This window comes from Cardiocondyla obscurior, linkage group LG01, assembly GCF_019399895.1.
Source record: "Cardiocondyla obscurior isolate alpha-2009 linkage group LG01, Cobs3.1, whole genome shotgun sequence".
Lineage (NCBI taxonomy): Eukaryota > Metazoa > Arthropoda > Insecta > Hymenoptera > Formicidae > Cardiocondyla > Cardiocondyla obscurior.
Genome location: NC_091864.1, coordinates 11341329 through 11360605, shown reverse-complemented (window position 1 = coordinate 11360605; position 19277 = coordinate 11341329). Strand labels below are relative to the sequence as shown.

Below are 19277 nucleotides of genomic sequence, written 5' to 3'. Positions count from 1 at the left end.
CGATGATCTGGTGCGTTGACGTTGAAACGTGAGAACGCGAGCGGTGTCTCGTTCTATCGCGTGTGCACGTCGAGCACAGTCCAGTGCACAATCGCGCACTGCCTGCGGCTATAGAAAACTATTTAGTCTCCCCCGGGATTCCCTCTATTCGGGGCGCGTGGCCGCGCTGCTTAATAGGTGCATTCCGCTTCGCGGCACAGAGGAACGTGCGACTCGAATTATTTATTCTTTCGCTCCCTGATCGCGTGCAAGATGCCTGAGCTTTGACCGGAATCGCCGCGAACCGATCGCGAATGATGAAAATAATGACAGAAAAACGCTCCCCAGGGGAAAGAGCCCGAAATTGAGAGGCGACTAGGATCGGCGAGACTAGCTGCGACGAGCCTGAAATACAATCTTGTGTACCGAGCGGAGAATCTCGAGCGAGCTTGAGGAGAATTAGCCGACGCGCCGATTAATTTCGATACGTCGATGCCGCAGGCGCCTGATCCCCCTTGACGCTTAATTGGCTCGGCTACGCTTGTTTCTCGCTCCCGTCGCGCGTGATCGAGGCGCCTCGTCAATGTAACAAACATTCCTTCGCCGGGCACGCAAGACGATGATCGCAACGGAGAACTCCCACGGGAGAACTCGGTAGAGAATCGCGGAAGCGTACGAGGGAACCGGACCGAACTGTCCGAGATGCGTATCTCGCGGTGATTCTACATCCCCTGGCCAGACGATTTAACTCTCGACGTCGCCGACGATCTCGGTTTCGCGATCGCGTATCTGCGGCTCAAAGATCTCGTCCGCACGTGCGGCACAAAAACACCTTACACGATTTTCTCCCTCGCACGTGCACGCGTCGTCCCTAGGCTCTTTCCCCGCCGCCCTTCCCGGATACGCGGGGCGTGAACTCACGTTCACGCACGCCCACGCACGCAGGGAAGATAACCGTTGCGGGGTTATTCGACACGACACGACGGCGACGAGCGTCGGACCCACACACGTCCACCGTCCCTTCTTCGCCACCTCCCTCGTCCTCGGACGACGTCGATGTAACAACCCTTACTGACACGGATGGCTCCCTCTGTTGGGGTTGCACAATCGCGTCCTGATTGATAATTTATACGGTGCGTGCAGGTTTATTTGATTATCCGCCTCCAGCTGGGCGGCCTGGCTTCGCCGGGGCGACTCGCCGACTCCTTTCGCGCGCTTCTCTCCTCGCCGTTCCGTTTTTCGCGCCGACATCTCCGCGTTCTTATCTCTCTGACGACCGAAGCAATCGCGGCGAAATGATGAAACGTGAAAAATGAGAGCGTTGCTTATACTGTCTGAGGAAATATCACGTCCGACGTCGCAAAACGAAAGGAAATCTCTAACCGCCGATATTATTAATATCATTATCGATTACATTAGTCAGAGTAAAAATTTTAACCAAAAAAAAAATATTTAAGCCGGAGGAACGGATTGAGTACGGGTGGCACCGTTGCGAAATGAAAATATTTGAGCGGGCGCAGATTAAATCGACGTCGACACCGGGGGGGTGTCTCCGGAGGGGGTGTTTCGTGTTGTTGTTTGAGCACGCTGCAAGGGTGCAAGGGTAAATATGGACAATTACATATTTCTTCGCCGACCCCCCCGGTCCTGATTCCGAGATCGCGCGCGCGACAGACCCCGGCGAGAGTCGTGACGCGGTATTATACGAGGCGCTCCACTTTAGGGTGGTTACGCGAGCGGGGGATGTGACATGCGGGCGAGGTTGACTGTGCTGTGACAGAGTCGTCGACGAGGGGGAACGCGTGGTACGTTGATGGCATAATTGGTATCATTCGAGAAGGGGGTCTTCTTTTGAGGTAACCCAACGGCCCCATTACGCGTGCACAATTATGCGCGGCTCGTTCCATGCGGTTATGCGTTCTCGATCAAATCGGCTTTTTTTTTTCTTTTCTTTTCTCTCTTATTCGGACGCAGGGACAGAACGATACCGATCGAAATGCGTCGCGAAGGGTGATCAAATCGTTCGTCACCGTATCGCTTTACTTTTGTCAGTTTCACCGCACCGCGATCCGTATAGTTTTTACATGAACCAACGAAGCGCAGATAAAATGAGAAGATTAAAGTCTTAATACGTCGATTACAAATATAAATTACATTTTGCATTTGATAAGCTTGCGCTCGACTACTTGGCTTCCTTTTTCCGTTGCACAAACGTGCCTTTAGTACCCGACCCCTTCGTTTCTTTCGTGCTCTTTAAATTGGGAGAAGTCGATCCCGGTTTACCAACGTTAAGTAATTTTGCTTCGAAACGCTTGTTCAATTTTACATCGTTACGATTCGCAGCTGCGCGATCTTTTACGCGGACGTCATCGTTTTTTACCCCTTTCGAACGGTCATTCGTGGCTTCCTTTTTCACTTCGTGAAACTCTCGGTTAACATCCGCGTTTGTCGCGTCGTTTCCTACATGCAAAGCGGCGGGTTCTTTTGTTCTACGACGTTTCCACGTTCTTATTGGTAATTTGGAGTAAAATTTTCTTTCCTTCCCTTTTTCTTTTTCCGTTATCTTGTCGATCGTCGGAGATTCGATTTTTTTCTCTTCGGTTGACGCACACGATCTCGTGTTAATTGAATCTAATAGATAAATAAATGCAAAATATGTTCTTCAACGTAATAATTTTTTTTTTTACTAACTTTGTGTAAAGTTAATTTAGAATAATATTTAATGATTTATTACACTGTCTTATAGTATTAACATTAATTAACTAATCTCAAAATTGAGACTTGGCAATATTTTTTAATTGATTTAATTTTTTAAAAACTAATAAATATTTATTAAGAAAAGCACATGTCTGAAAATTCAAATTGTATAATCCTAGAGACATCTACTGCTGCTGATATGAAAACTACTCGCAAACGAAGTCGGTAAAAAGAAAGAAAAAGGGGAAAAAAAAGAGAGAAAAATAAAGAAGTAATTATTTAAATATTTCTTGTTTTATGATTCTTACTTTCTTCTGCAGATATATTTAAAAATTGTTCGTCGACAGGAGCCTTTATTGATTGCTCGCGTGAAGAGCTCGCATTCGATGTGTTTAACCGCAAGATTTTACATTTCTCCTTTGTCGCATCGTTTTTCGAGGTTCGGTTTCGCGCGTTATTTATTAGAGTTTCAAACGATAAATTTTCTCGACAGTTTTTTAAAAGCGTTTTTTTAAACTCATCCTCTTCTTCCTCCGAATCAACAGTGTCTATCCGTTTCGAATGCGAATCAAAGATATACGATCTTTTCCCGTTTGCCATCGTTGTTTGCAACCCTCCGCGATCATTCGGTCTCATCAGTTCGCAGAAAGTTGCTCGTTTACATTTTACACTGTCTTCAAATGGAATAAAGTCCCACGAGGTATTTCTCGCGACGGAATTAGCGGCGCTATGAAAATGATCTCTTTGCGTCATCGTTTCAGGAGATATTTCAAATTCTACAAAAGAGGGATATCCGAATTAACGCGGATTAATATTCTTTTAGAAGCCATCCACCTATTGTTCAAATGCACACCTGTCCCGTGATCAAAGCTGCCGTTAGTTCCCACGAAAGTCTTCGCCCGTTTTTTGCGTTCGCCCGAGTAAAGATTCGGATCATACATTTCGCGGATATTTTGCTCGTCGCTTTCAGCGAACCACCGCGGAGTAGTACTATCTCGTCGAGGTACGTGAATACTTTGCACGAATGCGGATTCCAAATCTGGCGAATAATCGTATCGCGGTGTGCGTTCTCTATAAGGGTAAAGGACTGAATTTCGCGGATTAACAAAACGGTCGTAATAATCGTTTTCTTCGACCCCGGAGACGTTTCTCGGCGGCTTGAGATCGTGATAGGGACCTTCCGAATCGTTGTAATCCCGATTGGCTACGTACACGTCGTCGTAATTATCCCGCCGCGTTTTCCTTCCGTAATTCCTACTTCTGCCCTGTGATCAACCAAGAGAATATCTGGGAAGTTGATTTTTGTTAACCGGCGGATCGCGCCTGCTTACTTCGTTATTATTTATATCTACGGATCTTCTAATAAATTCGTTCGGCTTATTATGCAGCCGTTTGGCGGTTTTGCGGCTCGAATCGAAATTTTCAGCACCACTTCGACGCCGATCGGACGCGCCACGCGGAATATGCGCGGAAAAGGTCTCCGTGTCGCAACCTACGTCTGCCAGTTCCACGACCCTGCTTACGCGATCGTAATTAGCGTAATTAGATTGGAAAATCGGGAGAATCGGCTCTGTGTCGTCCACGATGAAGAACATCGGATTATCGAGGAATGCTGCCATGCTTAATTGCGTATCGGGAATCGTCGTGGTTACGCGCCTCTGTGAAACGTGGGGCACGCGGAAAAGCTTATTTCCATAGGATATAAAATATTGTGATCGTTGCGAAGAACCATGTTTCGTACTTCAATACACGTTTGTTTTTAAGTTACCTTCGAGCGACAAAATGACGGATGCTTCCGTCGAACATTATTTGTAATAAAAATTATTTTTTTCCAAGCATCGTCGGCGTGCGGGTCTGTGTTATTTTACGTAAAGAATTTTGACTTTGACATGTTTCGTCTTTCCCACCCAAAGTAATCGTAAAATCAAGTGACTCGTGCAATTCGAGGTATCGATGAACTATAAAGCCGAATGTTTTTCTAATTTTATTGCCTTCAGGCAATTCCGTTGCGAGAACAAATTGAACGAAGTCGGTAAAAAAATACAGCGAGAGTTGGTTAATTAATTACGCTTTCGGCAATATTTAATTTTAATTCTAATTAACGAATTTCGAGGGAATTTTTATCTACGGTGGAAATTTTTATCTACGGCGTTAGATTGCTACGGAGTACCATCTCTAAGGAGGGTACAGATGGCGTAACGCTTCAGTACGATTCTCGTACTGATATTCATCCAAGTTCTTGGCTTTTTTAAAAAAATTCGAGGCAACAAATCTGCGATCTGAACGAGATGTAACAATGCACAATTAATTATACTTAATATTGTTCGATTACTGACAGTCACATAATTTATTTTTAACAATAATTTAACGCGTGTCGAGATATAAATTTCTGTGCACTTCTCGTTGATCTGCAGATACATCACCTCAATTAAAAAAAAAGTTTGACTCACCGTTTGATGCGCAACAGCGGAGTTTTATTGTCGATAATAATCCTGCAACACACAAATGTAAAATTCAAATTAAAAGACATTCCAATATGTAATGTTTTAAAACAGATTTTATAAATCTTTAATTGTATTTTTTTTTTTTTTTTTTTTTTTTTTATGAGATATTTAATGCAGGTGATTTTTACCTTAGGGTTGCTCCGCCGGTGCCCGATGCCTCCTAGGCCGCCTCCTCCTCTCAGATTCCTTGGCACGAAAACTCCTCGCTCATGAAGATTTTACTGCAAGCCGCTCACGATGATCCGCCGCTCACACTGATGCGCCATTCACATTGATACACTGATTACAATCACACGCGATAATTAGCGAAATAATCGCGCGGCGTTTCGAAGCACCCGATGTCAATTTACCTCGCGATAACGGACAAAGAGAAGGCACGATTGCGCGGGATGCATGACCTGCAACGTCGACGAAATACGTCGCGAAATTCACGGCGGAACAGCTCGGCGACTTGATTAATATCACGCACCATCCGTTCGTCGAGAGAAGAACGTAAAACAACGCGATCGCGCGCGAACTCTTCTTTCTCGCAATTGTACGTTAGGACCGAACGTTCGCGACTGCCGATGACGCGTGTCCGGTCGTTCACGTAATGGCAGCATCCGGTCATGGTAGTCAAGGTGATGTTTACCGAGCAGCGCCACTTGCTCTTGCTTGCCGTGTAGAGCAGCGCCGTTACGCGAGTCAAATCAACATCGCAATTCGAACTCTGTCTGTCTCTCTCTCTCTTTCTCTCTTTCTCGCTCGAGTAAGGAATCGCGGACGTACGCGAAGCAGTATAGGCTCGTTGACGAACTAAAATGACTCGAAACGCTCCCGCTACAGTTACTGCGCACATTTCGCGTTGATAAGAGAGCACGACGAGCACGAATACGGCGTGAACGGCACGTGTCGCACGACGGGGCTTTTCTCTCACTCCCACGGTCGGTTCTCTGTACGTACGTCCATCGCGAAATATACCTTCACCGGCGAGTAGACGACGATCGGCATTCACGGCGTCGAGAGATGCCACGTGGTATCGAATAATCGGAAGAAAAGGATCGCGAACGTCGTTCCACTCCGCCCGTACCGGTGATCCTCAAGGTTACACGTCGTAATACACCGCCCGACCGGCGTAGATTAAGATGGCTGACGGCGATTGCGTAGTATTGTCATACACAGAAAGGCGAGTATGGCGTTTGCTGCGGCGCACGACGACTAACAAGTCACCCTCACCGACGTACTTTTCCATCATCCCCTCCTTTGGCCGCCAAGTATGGAGGGAGTAGTAGTGGGGCGCGTTCTCTTCAGTCCTCGACGAGCGGTACTTCGCGGCACGTGTGTTACTGTGTTATGTTGCGTGCTGTGGCGGTCGTGCGTGTGTGAGTCACACAGTGTGAGTTGATATACACCACCCTAAGGTCACATACGCTAACCACCGTTGCCGAAGCAAATACTATACCTGCCTTTCAGTGTACAACGCGCTATGTCGAGTATTCTAAGAAGTTCCTAGGCCGTAACGACTGCGTTCAAGTACGTATAAAAAGATTTAGACACTTTCGATGATTAGAAGAAATGAAATAATATCTATATGACCAAACTTTTCACGCTCATAGATTGATATTTAATTACGTATAATGCAAATTACATATCAGAATTTTTTTTCATTGACAGTATCGTGAAATGACGTTGGCGGCGGTAGTGTACGGGACCTCAACAGTTTATGTCGTTCATGACAAAACAACTGCCTTGGGAATCAGGTTTTTTTTCCGGCTCATATGTTTGTGACGACTTCAAGACGAGAAACATATCGTAAAATCTTTTACTGTTTTCGTGGAATGCTTGGCATTAAATGATTATTACGTTTACTGAACACTGTTATTTGCTAGAAATAGAAAAATTTTGAATTGTACGCTTGTATTATCGAGTTTGGACGCTTCTGGAATAAATCATTTTACAATCACTTTAGAACGATGAATTCTACAGGTGACGATTATAGCTGCAGTATTTGCCAAGTCTTCGGATTTTGGGATAATAATATTTATTTAACGTTACAGAAAAGAAACGTTGTCCTTTCATGGAGAAATGTTATCGAAAGAATCCAATTCATTTTGGTGAAATGTCACATCCTCACTGTATTTACCTACATTCATTAATTATATGTGATTATACAATTATTGGAGGTTAACTAACACTTTAATTTTAGTGGAGGAGTTGCTGGTGAATCAACTTGATGGCACAATTGAGATACCAGAAGTGCTTCAGTTTGCATGTGACGATCGGCTGCAGTTGCTCGATCAATTGAAAGTATTGCAAATGGTACTTCGAAAAGAAAAGGCCAAAAATAAAGACAGCCAGTCATGTGTAACTAGCAGTTTATTTTCTAACATACAATCTACTGCTACATCAAGTATTAAGGAGGATATGAAAGAAAAAATAGAGAAACATAAAAAGATAACTGAACAAAGGAGGCAGGATAAACTTAAGCAAATGGATGCAGAAGCTCAGGCACTCTCTAGAGCTTTGGCTAATAAGGATAAGAAAGATCATGAGAATTTAACAAGCAAGGTTAGTGAAATTAAGAATAAATTTATAAGCATTGAATTATTAAAGACAAATGTAATGTTTGAGTTTTTTTTTTTTTTTTAGACAAAGAAGAGAAGCCAGGAACCATCAGACACTGGTTCTTCAGTTACAAAAAAGATGAAACAAATGAGTATAGAAAGCAACAGTCACACTAAAAATACTAGTGACTCTCAAAGAAGTTCTAGAAATAGTGAACAGGGTACAAATCCAGAAACGTCTATCATGGATATGTATGAAGCTTGTGATTCTGAACAGTCAAGAAAAGAAGTTAGGAAAAAGGCCATTCAGATGATGAGACAGTCTGGGCTTTCAGTATCCATTGTGGAGCCAGGAGAATTTGCAATAAAATATGCCTTTTCAGCACCTTACCATTTATTCTACTCAAGAGTTGAAAATTCCAAGGAAACCTATAATCAACAATTCTCTATAACTTTCCCAGAGATTCTCGATCGTAGTCTTGGAGAAATTGTTAACAGTCTTCATTTAAATTTTATGGTTGATGTCGGGTGGCTCTGTTTGCAGTATCTGTTGGCTGGTCAACGCACTGACATGTTAATTCTGTACGGCGATAGAGTAGATCATGAGAAATTAAGTAGCAACATTAGTATGATAGAAGTAAATATGCCAACCAGATTTGGTTGTCATCATACAAAAATCATGATTCTAAAATACAAAGATGATGGTATCAGAGTAGTTGTCTCCACTGCTAATTTGTATTCTGAAGATTGGGAAAATAGGACACAAGGGTATGTTAATATTTTTTAATATTTCCACGATTGTAATATTAATTTATATATATTTTTATTATATGTTTTTTAGATTGTGGATTTCTCCTCATCTCCCTTTGCTACCAGAATCTGCGAATCCCAATGATGGAGAATCTCCAACAGGCTTTAAAAAGGATCTTGAGCACTATCTGAATAAATATAGACAGTCGGCTTTGACGCAATGGATATGTGCAGTACGAAGAGCAGACTTTTCTAGTGTGAACGTGTTTCTCGTTGCTTCTGTTCCTGGAAATCATAAAGATAACGAAAGCGATTTTTGGGGACACAAAAAATTGGCGTATGTCTTATCGCGCCATGCTACATTACCGCCAGATGCCCCTCAGTGGCCCATAGTCGCACAGAGTTCAAGTATAGGCAGCCTTGGTCCAAACTTTGAAAGCTGGTTATCGAAAGACATAATTCCATGTATGTCGAGAGAGACTAATAAGGGATTAAAGAGCCATCCACATTTTCAATTTATTTACCCATCAACAGAAAATTACAAACAAAGCTTTGATTGCCGAAATTTGTCTTGCTGCTTACCTTATAGTGCACAAGTGCATGCTAAGCAACAATGGATAGAGTCGTACTTGTAGTAAGTTTATTTTTAAGCTACAGTAAATTAATTATATACTTGTATTTTATTCAAATTTTTTAAATCATTTCAGAAGCAATTAATTTTTTTTATAATTAGAGTTTTATTTTTTACAGCCAATGGAAAGCTACGCGAACAGGACGAGATCGTGCGATGCCTCATGTTAAATCCTACACAAGAATTTCGCCCGATTTTAAGAGCATTCCCTGGTTTGCGCTTACTAGTGCAAATTTAAGTAAAGCTGCATGGGGAATCCAACGAAATAATCATTATATAATGAGCTACGAAGCCGGCGTTGTATTCATACCAAAGTTTATCGTAAATATATTATTATTTCAGTATAATTTATTATATGATAATGAATATACTTTAATATGACTTGTTTGTATTTTAGACTAGGACCACAACGTTTCCAATCGAGGAAGAAGAAGACCCAGCCGTTCCAATATTTCCTATTCCATATGATCTTCCATTACGTCGATATGAATCGAAAGATAGTCCTTTTGTCTGCGAATTTCTTAATTCTGTGAGAAGAACATAATCTTTCAGGTAATGCTAATGCCTATTTTTTAATTCTTTTTTAATGATGGAATATTTTTATATCGGTATTTAAATATTTATTTATATATATTTTTTACAAAATAGTGTTTTTTCTGTCGATTAAAAATTATTCCTCTAAAATTTCTAAAAATAAATAAGAAAAGTAATTTGTAATTTTGAAAATAAAATATAATTTATAAGTTGCAAAATCCAACATTTTTATTACGAATGTTGAAAATTATTATTAGCTTTGAAAGATATAAGATTCTTTTTACAGAAGAAAAAGCAAGAAAACAATAAATGTTAGAAAATTCTTGTATGGTGATTTCTTCCCGTGTTTCGATTTCGCGACGAATTCGTGTCGGTCGCTTCAGACGCGTTTTCCATAAAACATCAGCATGAAAGCACTTCCTCGATGCGAGGACCGAAACGTAATATTAGCGTCGTCTGTTTTGTACATGCTCAGCCTTCAAACGACTGTTAATCAAATCATGCATATACGCAGTAATTACGCGCATTGTACGCACATTAAGCAGTGCACGTCTTGTCAAAACTATGTATGTATATATATGTACTCAGGGTGTCCCGTACTCGCGATTAAAATTTTAATGATACATTTTTGAACCAAAAATAAAATAAAAGTTTTAATATAAATAAATCCAATTAAAATATATTAAACTTATAAGTTTTTTCAAATAAGTAATATCTATAGTAGAGGAATTAAACAGTCGAAAGTTCGAGCGAGGTGAGTTTATTAATGAGTCAGTAAATTTTAATGACCTGCAAGACACAGGAAGGAAATAGATATATTTTATGTGTTTCCGTGTGTTTCGTTGTTCATTCTTACGACTAATTTTGGAACGTATGCTCTTATCTTTTGTCGTATTAACGCATTTACTATGAAACAATGCAAACATTACTTCGCTCGGCAAACAAGAAACGGCGAGCATGTACGCAAAACTTTGCATTTTTATCGATAATATTGCTTAGTGATAATCTCGGTTGCGTTCAACTTTTCAAGGATATTGGCAGAAGCGGTATTAAAATTGTCTATAAAATTGACAAGTATAGTCGTATCAATCAATAATCACAAAAATAAGCAAAAAAGAAATTTACATTAGACATGTATAACAGACAAATTTTTTTTTAATCATGTATCTTTCATACAGAATTAGAAAAGCAACGATGTAAATTTAAGAAATGTGATCACAGTATTTTCCAAGTTTTTTTTTATTTCAGAAAAACTTTGTAGTTTCCCGTAATTCTTCGAGATTTCCGGAAAATTCCAATACAGTTTACTTAAGTGTTTATTGGCAGCAAATAAAGTTAAGTAACAACGTAAGGAAAATAGTGGAACTAAATTACTTTCCTTGAAAGAAGAATTATTCTGATTTATATTTTCAAAAGGTTATTGATAAATGAACGGCAATGAGCCAGTACGCATACAACGACGATTTTGGGTCTTTTCGGATGCTGTAAATCAATCGACAGCTACGGAGCTGTATCGTGCTTCCGACAGCTACATATTTAAATATGTATACGTGGGTTGGAATTCTCTATTTATTACCTGATACGCATAATTATTACATTTAATTGGTGTATCGAATATAACCTTTCTAATATTACGAAATAACAGTTTGCTAGATTTTGCCTTTAAAAATACGTCTTATTATCGGATAATTAGTTGAAATCTAAAACAATACATTATTAAAGAGAATTAAAAGTTCAAATTACAAGCTTGATAATTTACGGCACTTTTAATTGGAACTTTTGATTGTTATTTGATGATTTTATCTCGCCTTCGTTATCAGATCAATCACATGTTAAAACTCGCCAGTCGGTGACGTCAAGGTTTTCAGAGCCGGTCTGAGCCTCCCACCAAGAGGCGGACTTCCTAGTTGGATGTCCTCGGCGCAGATGCGGCTTTTGGGAAGGGACATCTCAGTGCCGGTTACGGCGGTTTGCCGTCGATCACTAGTACGCGAGATGTCATCGACAGGATAGGACTTCATCAGCGGATGCCGTGTGCCGAGTATCATCCGCGTATTTGTCCGTTTGGTGCCGGATCAAGCCCGCCATCGGAAGATTTCGCCGGAAGATCAGCGGACCTTTCGCAAAGGTTTTACGAGAAAATATGTAAGTACTGGCCGAATAGGATAAGTCTGTGGGAGGCACAGCGCGTGGACTTTATTTATTACATAAATAAAGGATGGACTTCGTGTGTAGACGCTAAATTTTTGGGAAGAGAACAATACGCGGCGCGGTGGGTCGGGGAGAGAACGTGTTCCGCTTGATAATGCGATGGTAAATGCGAAAGTATCGAAAGCGAGCTCTGTGTTGTGCAAAATTCCATCACTTTGGCTTGTTCAATTTTTTTTTTTTTTTTTTTTTATTGATTCTTTCGCCAGTTCAAATGATTAGTTTAGCACATTAATACTAATTGTTCCCGATTCACTTTCTTTCCTCTTTGAATAATGTAACTTATACCTTGCAGACTTTTGTATACACGCGTACGTTTCGACATCCTTGGAACCGTTGTTTTCTTAACTAAGAGTTCTTAGAATTTTCTATTATATTACGACTTGATAAATGGAACGTAAAGCTAGAAAATTGTTTAAATAAATTTTTTGCACAAATGTAAGTTTTTTTTTTTTTTTATAGGAAGTCGTCGTTGACATTCGGTTGTCAGTTGTCAGAAAAATCGTTTAGCGATGTGTGCCTGACCGATCCACTATTAAATATTCATAACACACGTAGCGTAATGAAATTTATTCTAATCGGATGTATACAAGTAACAGATAAAAATGCTATTAGCTTTTATCACAGAGAACATACAAATTGCCTATGGTTGCTAAATTAAAAAGCCCCCAGTGTTGAAAGTCTGAATATTAACCCGGAATTTTATTTTTATTTCTGTTTACTAGGATCGTCAGAATGACATCATTCAGCATTCTAAGATGAATCCGTTGTCGACGTCGCCGTAACTTGTTCGAAATGGTGCGAGCTCAGTTAGTGTTCTTATTGACGGGACGAGAAACGCCGTCGGCTGTCCAGACGAATCGATAAACTGGTGCGAGGTGTTGCGGCGGTGGAGGATATCCAAGTCTAGCCACCCCCAGCGCAGACTGCGTCCGGCTGATTAACGGATTGATTTTCGTGGAATCGATAACCGCAGGCGAGATCAAGATGATGACTTGCTGGGTTCTCGTCGGGGTCTTCGTAACTATCGTGCTTATCTACGGCCTCGTCGAATTCCACTACTTCCTACGCATGTTCCTGACCGTCTTCCTTGCGCGCTACTGTAAAAAAAGGGTGCACATCCTCGACGAAACTGCGATATATGGTACGTGAGAAAATCAAACCTCAATTAACAAAACGTTTGAAACGTAAAAGTATTTTTATTTGACATTAAAAAAAACGAGTTTAAAAAAATTGACATTTATTAATATTTTAATTTGTTTTTTATTAGACAAATAATTTACATTTAATTATATAATCAAATTGATTACAGGTTTGTTAATGTTATAACTTTTAACAGAATCGTGATGTAAATTAATGTTAATGACAATAAGCCATTGAAAGAGATTACATCAATAAGTTCATCACATATTTGGTCGTTACGATATAATCTAGGAATCCTTATGACTCCAATTATCTATTTCTTGTGTGAACCTTGACCTACTATATACGGAATCAGCTAGTTAGAATGTCACAAATTAAAGTACCTATCGATTTCGCATCAAAATATTAATAGCATGCAATATTAATTTCTTTTGTTAAAAAAAAAAACGTTTTTTTACTAATATAATTTATAGCAGTTGGTTATCTACACTTGATTTTATCTCGATATGATACTTGTAAAACGATTCCATACGTATTTTTTCAGCGAAAGCAATAACCGATTGGTTGTATATACATTATAAAAGCATACCTATGTTGGTGCTCACAATCAGCCACAGTTACGCGTCCCTAATTCTTTTAACTTCGAAGTTAAAATCAACTATGCCTTAAAATCATCATGTGTCATTGTATAACGTCATTATATAACATAACAACGTCTGATTTTGATCAATTGTACAGAAATATAGTTATTTGATATATGGAACATTGAGAAACGAAATTTTTCATTTCTGGAATCTGATAAGTTCACGATATAATTTTAAAACATATTTTTAAGTATAATACGTTGTTTTACTTTAATCACAGCCACAATCATTACATCTTAACCATTAGCTTTTTATATTAATTGCCATATGATCACATTATTTGTTGTGTAACATAATTTATGTTGTGTAACATAAATGTGTTCTTATTTTATTTTTACATAATGTGCATTTCGATCACTTAATTAATGCAGTGATTAATAAAGTGCGATACATGACTCAAAGTATAATATATTTTTTTCAGTCAAGCATAACCATGCATAATTATCTTATAATGGGCTTTTTTAGGAATTTGCACTACCAATGATGTCGATGCGCTTTTGTATCACATGAACAACGCGAGATACCTTCGCGAGCTCGATTTTGCAAGAGTGGACTTTTACGAGAGAACCGATCTGTACCGAGAGGTGTGCTCTCAAGGAACTGGCGTCGTACAAGGAGCTACCACGATACGCTACAGGCGTTTCATCAAACCACTAATGATTTTTAAAATAACGTCTAAGGTAATTCAAAGAAATTAAATTTAAATAGATATGTGTAACTAATATATGCTTGAGTGTCGATGAAGAGGAAAAATTCTTGCTGACGTAAACATTAGAAAAAAAAGTTATTAGATTGCTAACAGAGTATTCGGTTTTTAATAGAAAAACCTCTTCAAAGTTTTAGAATTGTTTATGTAACATAGTTGTAACACATTAAAATAAATTGAATTAGCTATTTCTGTCATTTTAAATAAAGATTTCTCAAAAGTGTGTCATTATAAAACAAGTTTTGATAAACAGAAGTTATATTCTTGTAAAAGAGTTGCAAGAAATTATTGTCCTCATTTCTTGAGTGCTTTTTGTAAAAAGTGTATATTAAGAATTTTTTTTATAATGTTCAATTACGTTCAAGTAATTGAAAATTTGCATCGCAAAAGAGCATTACAAACTGTAAATTAATTTTTTTTTTAAGAGTATAACTTAGTAATTATACATAGTACTGATCGTATACATCACAAGAGAATTTTACATGTCGGACGTGTAATAGCAAGCACGTTAATAGACGAATAGTTATGGTTTTTCAATGCGTTCGTAATTCCGAAGTAAGCGCTATTTTTATTTTGCAATTGCAATGCACTACGCGATTGTATGACGCACAGTCTCAAAACTTACGGCAGTTCGCCTTGTGGGGACTTGTGTCCTTAATATCCTTAGCAGACGCATTAAATTATGTATCAAGATACAAGGTCGCACCTTGATATTAAAAAAATGCGCGAGTAGCGATCGTATATTTACATTCTTAAAAGTGAATGTAAATCAGATAATTATTAAATAGCAGTAATAATCGATATATGTATATATTATATTCTCATCTGTACGTAATAATCTTTGTGTATACATATCGTATAATTTCGTTTTTTTTTTAATTTTATTGTTTTTTTTAGATTGTTTATTGGGACGAGAGAAGTTTTTTCATGGAGCATCGATTCATTACGCCGAGCGACGGTTTTATAAGAGCAATTGCGATTTGTAGACAAAGACTTCTTAACTGTAGTGCTGACACAGTTATTGGCGCTCTATTGAATCGCAGAGTGAAGCAGAATGGAAATATCGAAGCAGGTGTAACGCAGGTGGGGTTTTACCACAAAAAATGTTTATTATATGTTAATACTATGACGTATAAGATCAATTATTGATATCTTTCGAGACTGCACTATTTGGCTCATCATTGTTTAATTGAATATAAATTTAGCTGTAAATTATTATAATAAATAATTTCAGGTATCCTTTATGCGTCCAGAAATGCCACCCGAAGTAAGTAGGTGGATGGAAAGTAACGAAATATCCTCAGCGATGTTGAGGCAAGAACCAATCACAATGACAACGCGATGCTGACAAATGGACGCTGCAACGTCCAGTGGTGACGTTGTTTTAGCACCAATATATACAACCACGACTGTGTAATAAATGGAATATCGAAGTGCGATTTCCATCTTTAATCATTGATCGGACAGATGTTCTAATGAAATTCCGGAGAATGTCGAGCAATTTTAGTGATTTTATGAACTTAAGAAGAGGAAACTGAACGATAATGTTCTTTCGATAAAATATACGATGAAAATGCTCTTCAACTAGATCATTTACAATGATGTTCAACGATCGAGACGGAATACAAATATTTAATCGTACCGAGCAATTATTTCTTTTTAGCGTTTCTATTAAAATATCGGATTAGTCGAGCTCTTAGAAAAAGTCTCTTAAGATGTTTTTAAAAAGAACATATAAGTTTTCTTTCGTATTTTATATTTATACAATATTTGCTGAGCGTAAAAAGTCAATGTGAGATATTACATTAAAAATAGATCGTAATTTGAAAGTCGACTTAGTGCACATTAAGAAAATTGTAACTGCGTATGTGTAATATTTTTATATTACATGCTAGTAAGAAAACTCGAAATTAGAGACTTTAAATTAGAAACAAAATGAATTTTTCTCTGTGCATTACTCACGTTCAATTATCATTGAACTCACAATTGTACATAAAAATATCGAATACTTATTTTAAACATGCTATTAGCAGCTACAATCGATTAAATATCTTATATTAATAACGTCGTATGTTATACATCTAAATTATTTTCTATATTATCACACGTTGATTGTAAAGCGTGTACAGCAAGGACATAAATTTGTGATTTGTTTAACACGTGACAACGGATGCCTATGCATTTGTATAATATATTGGGTGCCTTCATATATTGAAAGAAATATACCAATATGTCAAACTGACCACGTCCTTTCATAATAGTTTCTTTTTTAACAAGTTAATGCAATAATTTAGTTCGTTGTTTTGCTCACACGACGTTTGCAGACGTTGCGTTTTATTTCATTGAATATGCGCATACGTAAGCATAAGTATTGAACGAATTTAGCAAGGTCACTGATTTGTTAACATCGACGATACTTTGTATTTATATAACTGTCGCTTTCGTGTTACCATTTGTCTAAAACTTACAAAAATTTTATAAAATTTTTAACATAATGGAAATTATTATCAAAATCGAACAGTTTGATTTTTAATGGTTGATTTATTTAAATTTTACTTACCAAAAAAAAAAAAAAAATAAGATATGAAAATGTAAAGAGATACGAAAAAAACATGTGAAATATTTTATTATTAGAGATAACTTTTTATAAAATAAAACAACGTACCTGATGTTTTATTATAAATGTATATAGTTAATTTTATTTGTAAATGAGACAAATTAGCAATTTAATTGCGTTTCTTTTGGTCAATTCATTGAATGTGTTGAAGTCTCTCTTAGTAACGCTCAGGAACCGGTTTTTTTAGAGGGGCCTCGGATAAGGCAAAGCAGTCAGTCTTCTCTCGACCGTGAGGAAGTGTGCATCGAGTCGACATATTTTTGTGCGGTCGTACATATTGCTCATATCAAGAGGCACGCCGATAGGAAGTTGATAATGTTGTGTTCTTGTTGCGTGGCGATGATCGCCATTCTCTACTTTCTATTCGACGTAAATTACTTTGTGAGAATCATTTTAACTGTACTTTGGGGCAGACTTTTTGAAAAAAAGAAGAAGCTCTTCGATACAACAACAATCTATGGTAAATTCTCACGTTAGATCATTATACACCGCATTGAAAGACGTTTTTGTTAAATTACTTGAGAACGAATTTGCTTGTGTAACTCGCTTGTGTAACATTTGTTGAACAAGATAATTTTAATTATAAGGATATAAAGATAAACAGTGATTAAAAACATAGTACAGTAAAAGAAGATCGTTATATAACGAAAAAAGAAAATGAATCGAAGTGTTATCAATAGATCTTAGAAATAATTAAGGCAAATAATATAATTTGCAAAGTATACAGGAAGCAAGATATACGCAGTTATATCATGTCGTTGCACAAATATAAATATAAAAAAGAAAAATTATAAATAATATTTGCATTGCCGTAAAAAATACGTTTATATATTTATTACATATTTATGCAAAAAGACTAGACTGTCTAAATTTATATTCATTTTTTTTTTTTTTGTTACATTAAAATATTTATAATTTACTAAGGCTGCATAATATTTATGAGATTAACACATTTGCATTATGTGAATCATGTTTTCAAATGCATTCAGTTCATTATGTGGGTCGGCAAATAACTGTACAGAATGATGCGCTAGTATCGGCGTATTCTGTGAAATACCGTACTCTAGGATAACAGTTACGTATATGCAGTTGGTTTTTGTAATATTACAAACTTTACATTTTTTTTTACTTTATGGATTTCTTTAATTATTAGATTAAATTTATTTTGAGTGAATAAAAAATAGCACAGATTCCGTGACTGAGTTTTTAAAATAGACACGTACATATTTAATGCAAAAGATTTAAAGATTTGTAATAATAACTTTTCTTTTTCCAGGGATTTGCACCACTCAGGACGTTGACCTGGTTCTGAAGCACATGAATAACGCACGCTATTTGCGCGAGTTGGATTTTGCGCGTTTTCATTACTACGATAGATCAGGAATTTACGGTGGGGTCGCAAAAAGAGGTGGCGGGGCTGTTCAAGGTGCATCTACTATACGATATCGTCGAGCAATTCCTATCTTTACACCGTACAAGGTGACGACAAAGGTGAGATCAATATATTTTTTGTGCAATTTTTTTTTTGTCTCGTGAGATAATCACGATGCTAATCCAATTTACATCATTGCAGCTCATTTACTGGGAAGACAAACATTTCTATATAGAGCAGCAGTTTATTAGTCTCACAGACAATTTTATTCGCGCCGTCGTATTGAGCAGACAAACGGTAACCGGATTGAAAATTCCGGTGGAGGAAATAATTACTGAAATCGAGCCAGGAACACGTAGACCAGAGCCTACCAAAGACCTCCAGTTATGGCTGGAATCTATGGAAGAATCATCTAAAAGCCTAAAAAAGCAGAAATAAAACAAGTTATCTTGTTAGATAGATTTATCTTTTTAACTTGTTTTGTTATTTATTTAACATGTTTCGTTTAAAACGGTATTTATATTACTATTCACTTTTTGTTACAATGAATACACTGTTTTATAAAATGTATTTTGATTTTTCTATTATTATACATATAGACAGCTAGTTTTTATTTTACAATATTAAATTTTGAAACTTTTTAAGACATTTTCTAATTAATATAAAAATATGTTTCCTGTTTAAGTTATAGAGTCTTTTATTTATTGTACTGATAAAATGTTTAATCATATATTTCTTAGGTTTGGCCAGTATAAATTATAATTGAAACAAATTCCTACATTGTATTTGTTACCTTAAACAACTTCTACAACAATATCTTCTAATGGATTTTTATTTAATAGTATATTAATATTAATTAAAATTACGAGTGATCGTCTGCATCACGAACCGTTAGATGGCGGTACGAGTACCAGCTTGGGAAGATTGGAGAATGGATGATGCGGTGGAC

At 37.5% G+C, this 19277-nt stretch overlaps 4 protein-coding genes and 1 long non-coding RNA gene across 5 annotated transcripts in view; 3 read left to right on the top strand and 2 right to left on the bottom strand.

The window, feature by feature from the left end:
* The window catches only part of LOC139101909 (uncharacterized), a 49110-nt gene extending 42880 nt beyond the window's left edge, over positions 1–6230 (bottom strand). The window contains exons 1-2 of the long non-coding RNA XR_011545637.1: positions 5309–6230; positions 5127–5168 (exon numbers count right to left, since the gene is read on the bottom strand). This is a non-coding gene — a long non-coding RNA (uncharacterized lncRNA). The remainder of the gene's footprint in view (positions 1–5126; positions 5169–5308) is intronic.
* Positions 2017–4429, bottom strand: LOC139108214 (uncharacterized). Its single transcript, XM_070666306.1, has 5 exons — positions 4008–4429; positions 3492–3941; positions 2959–3456; positions 2714–2718; positions 2017–2639 (listed from the first exon to the last, which is right to left on the bottom strand). Exons 1-5 carry the CDS (start codon positions 4293–4295, stop codon positions 2162–2164), a joined length of 1719 nt encoding a protein of 572 aa, XP_070522407.1. The 5' UTR covers positions 4296–4429; the 3' UTR covers positions 2017–2161.
* A 213-nt stretch (positions 6231–6443) lies between the features above and the next one.
* On the top strand, positions 6444–9656 carry Gkt (tyrosyl-DNA phosphodiesterase glaikit). The gene is made up of 8 exons (XM_070654968.1): positions 6444–6692; positions 6834–7145; positions 7217–7294; positions 7366–7727; positions 7809–8491; positions 8565–9107; positions 9224–9425; positions 9502–9656. The coding sequence occupies exons 2-8, from the start codon at positions 7133–7135 to the stop codon at positions 9646–9648; spliced, it is 2028 nt and encodes a 675-aa protein (XP_070511069.1). The 5' UTR covers positions 6444–6692; positions 6834–7132; the 3' UTR covers positions 9649–9656.
* LOC139101860 (protein THEM6) lies at positions 9516–16581 on the top strand. The gene is made up of 6 exons (XM_070655337.1): positions 9516–9656; positions 10887–11783; positions 12572–12990; positions 14099–14313; positions 15237–15422; positions 15574–16581. The coding sequence occupies exons 3-6, from the start codon at positions 12834–12836 to the stop codon at positions 15685–15687; spliced, it is 672 nt and encodes a 223-aa protein (XP_070511438.1). The 5' UTR covers positions 9516–9656; positions 10887–11783; positions 12572–12833; the 3' UTR covers positions 15688–16581.
* A 503-nt stretch (positions 16582–17084) lies between these two features.
* Positions 17085–19100, top strand: LOC139101870 (protein THEM6). The gene is made up of 3 exons (XM_070655366.1): positions 17085–17416; positions 18233–18447; positions 18530–19100. Exons 1-3 carry the CDS (start codon positions 17272–17274, stop codon positions 18764–18766), a joined length of 597 nt encoding a protein of 198 aa, XP_070511467.1. The 5' UTR covers positions 17085–17271; the 3' UTR covers positions 18767–19100.
* Positions 19101–19277: the final 177 nt, after the last annotated feature.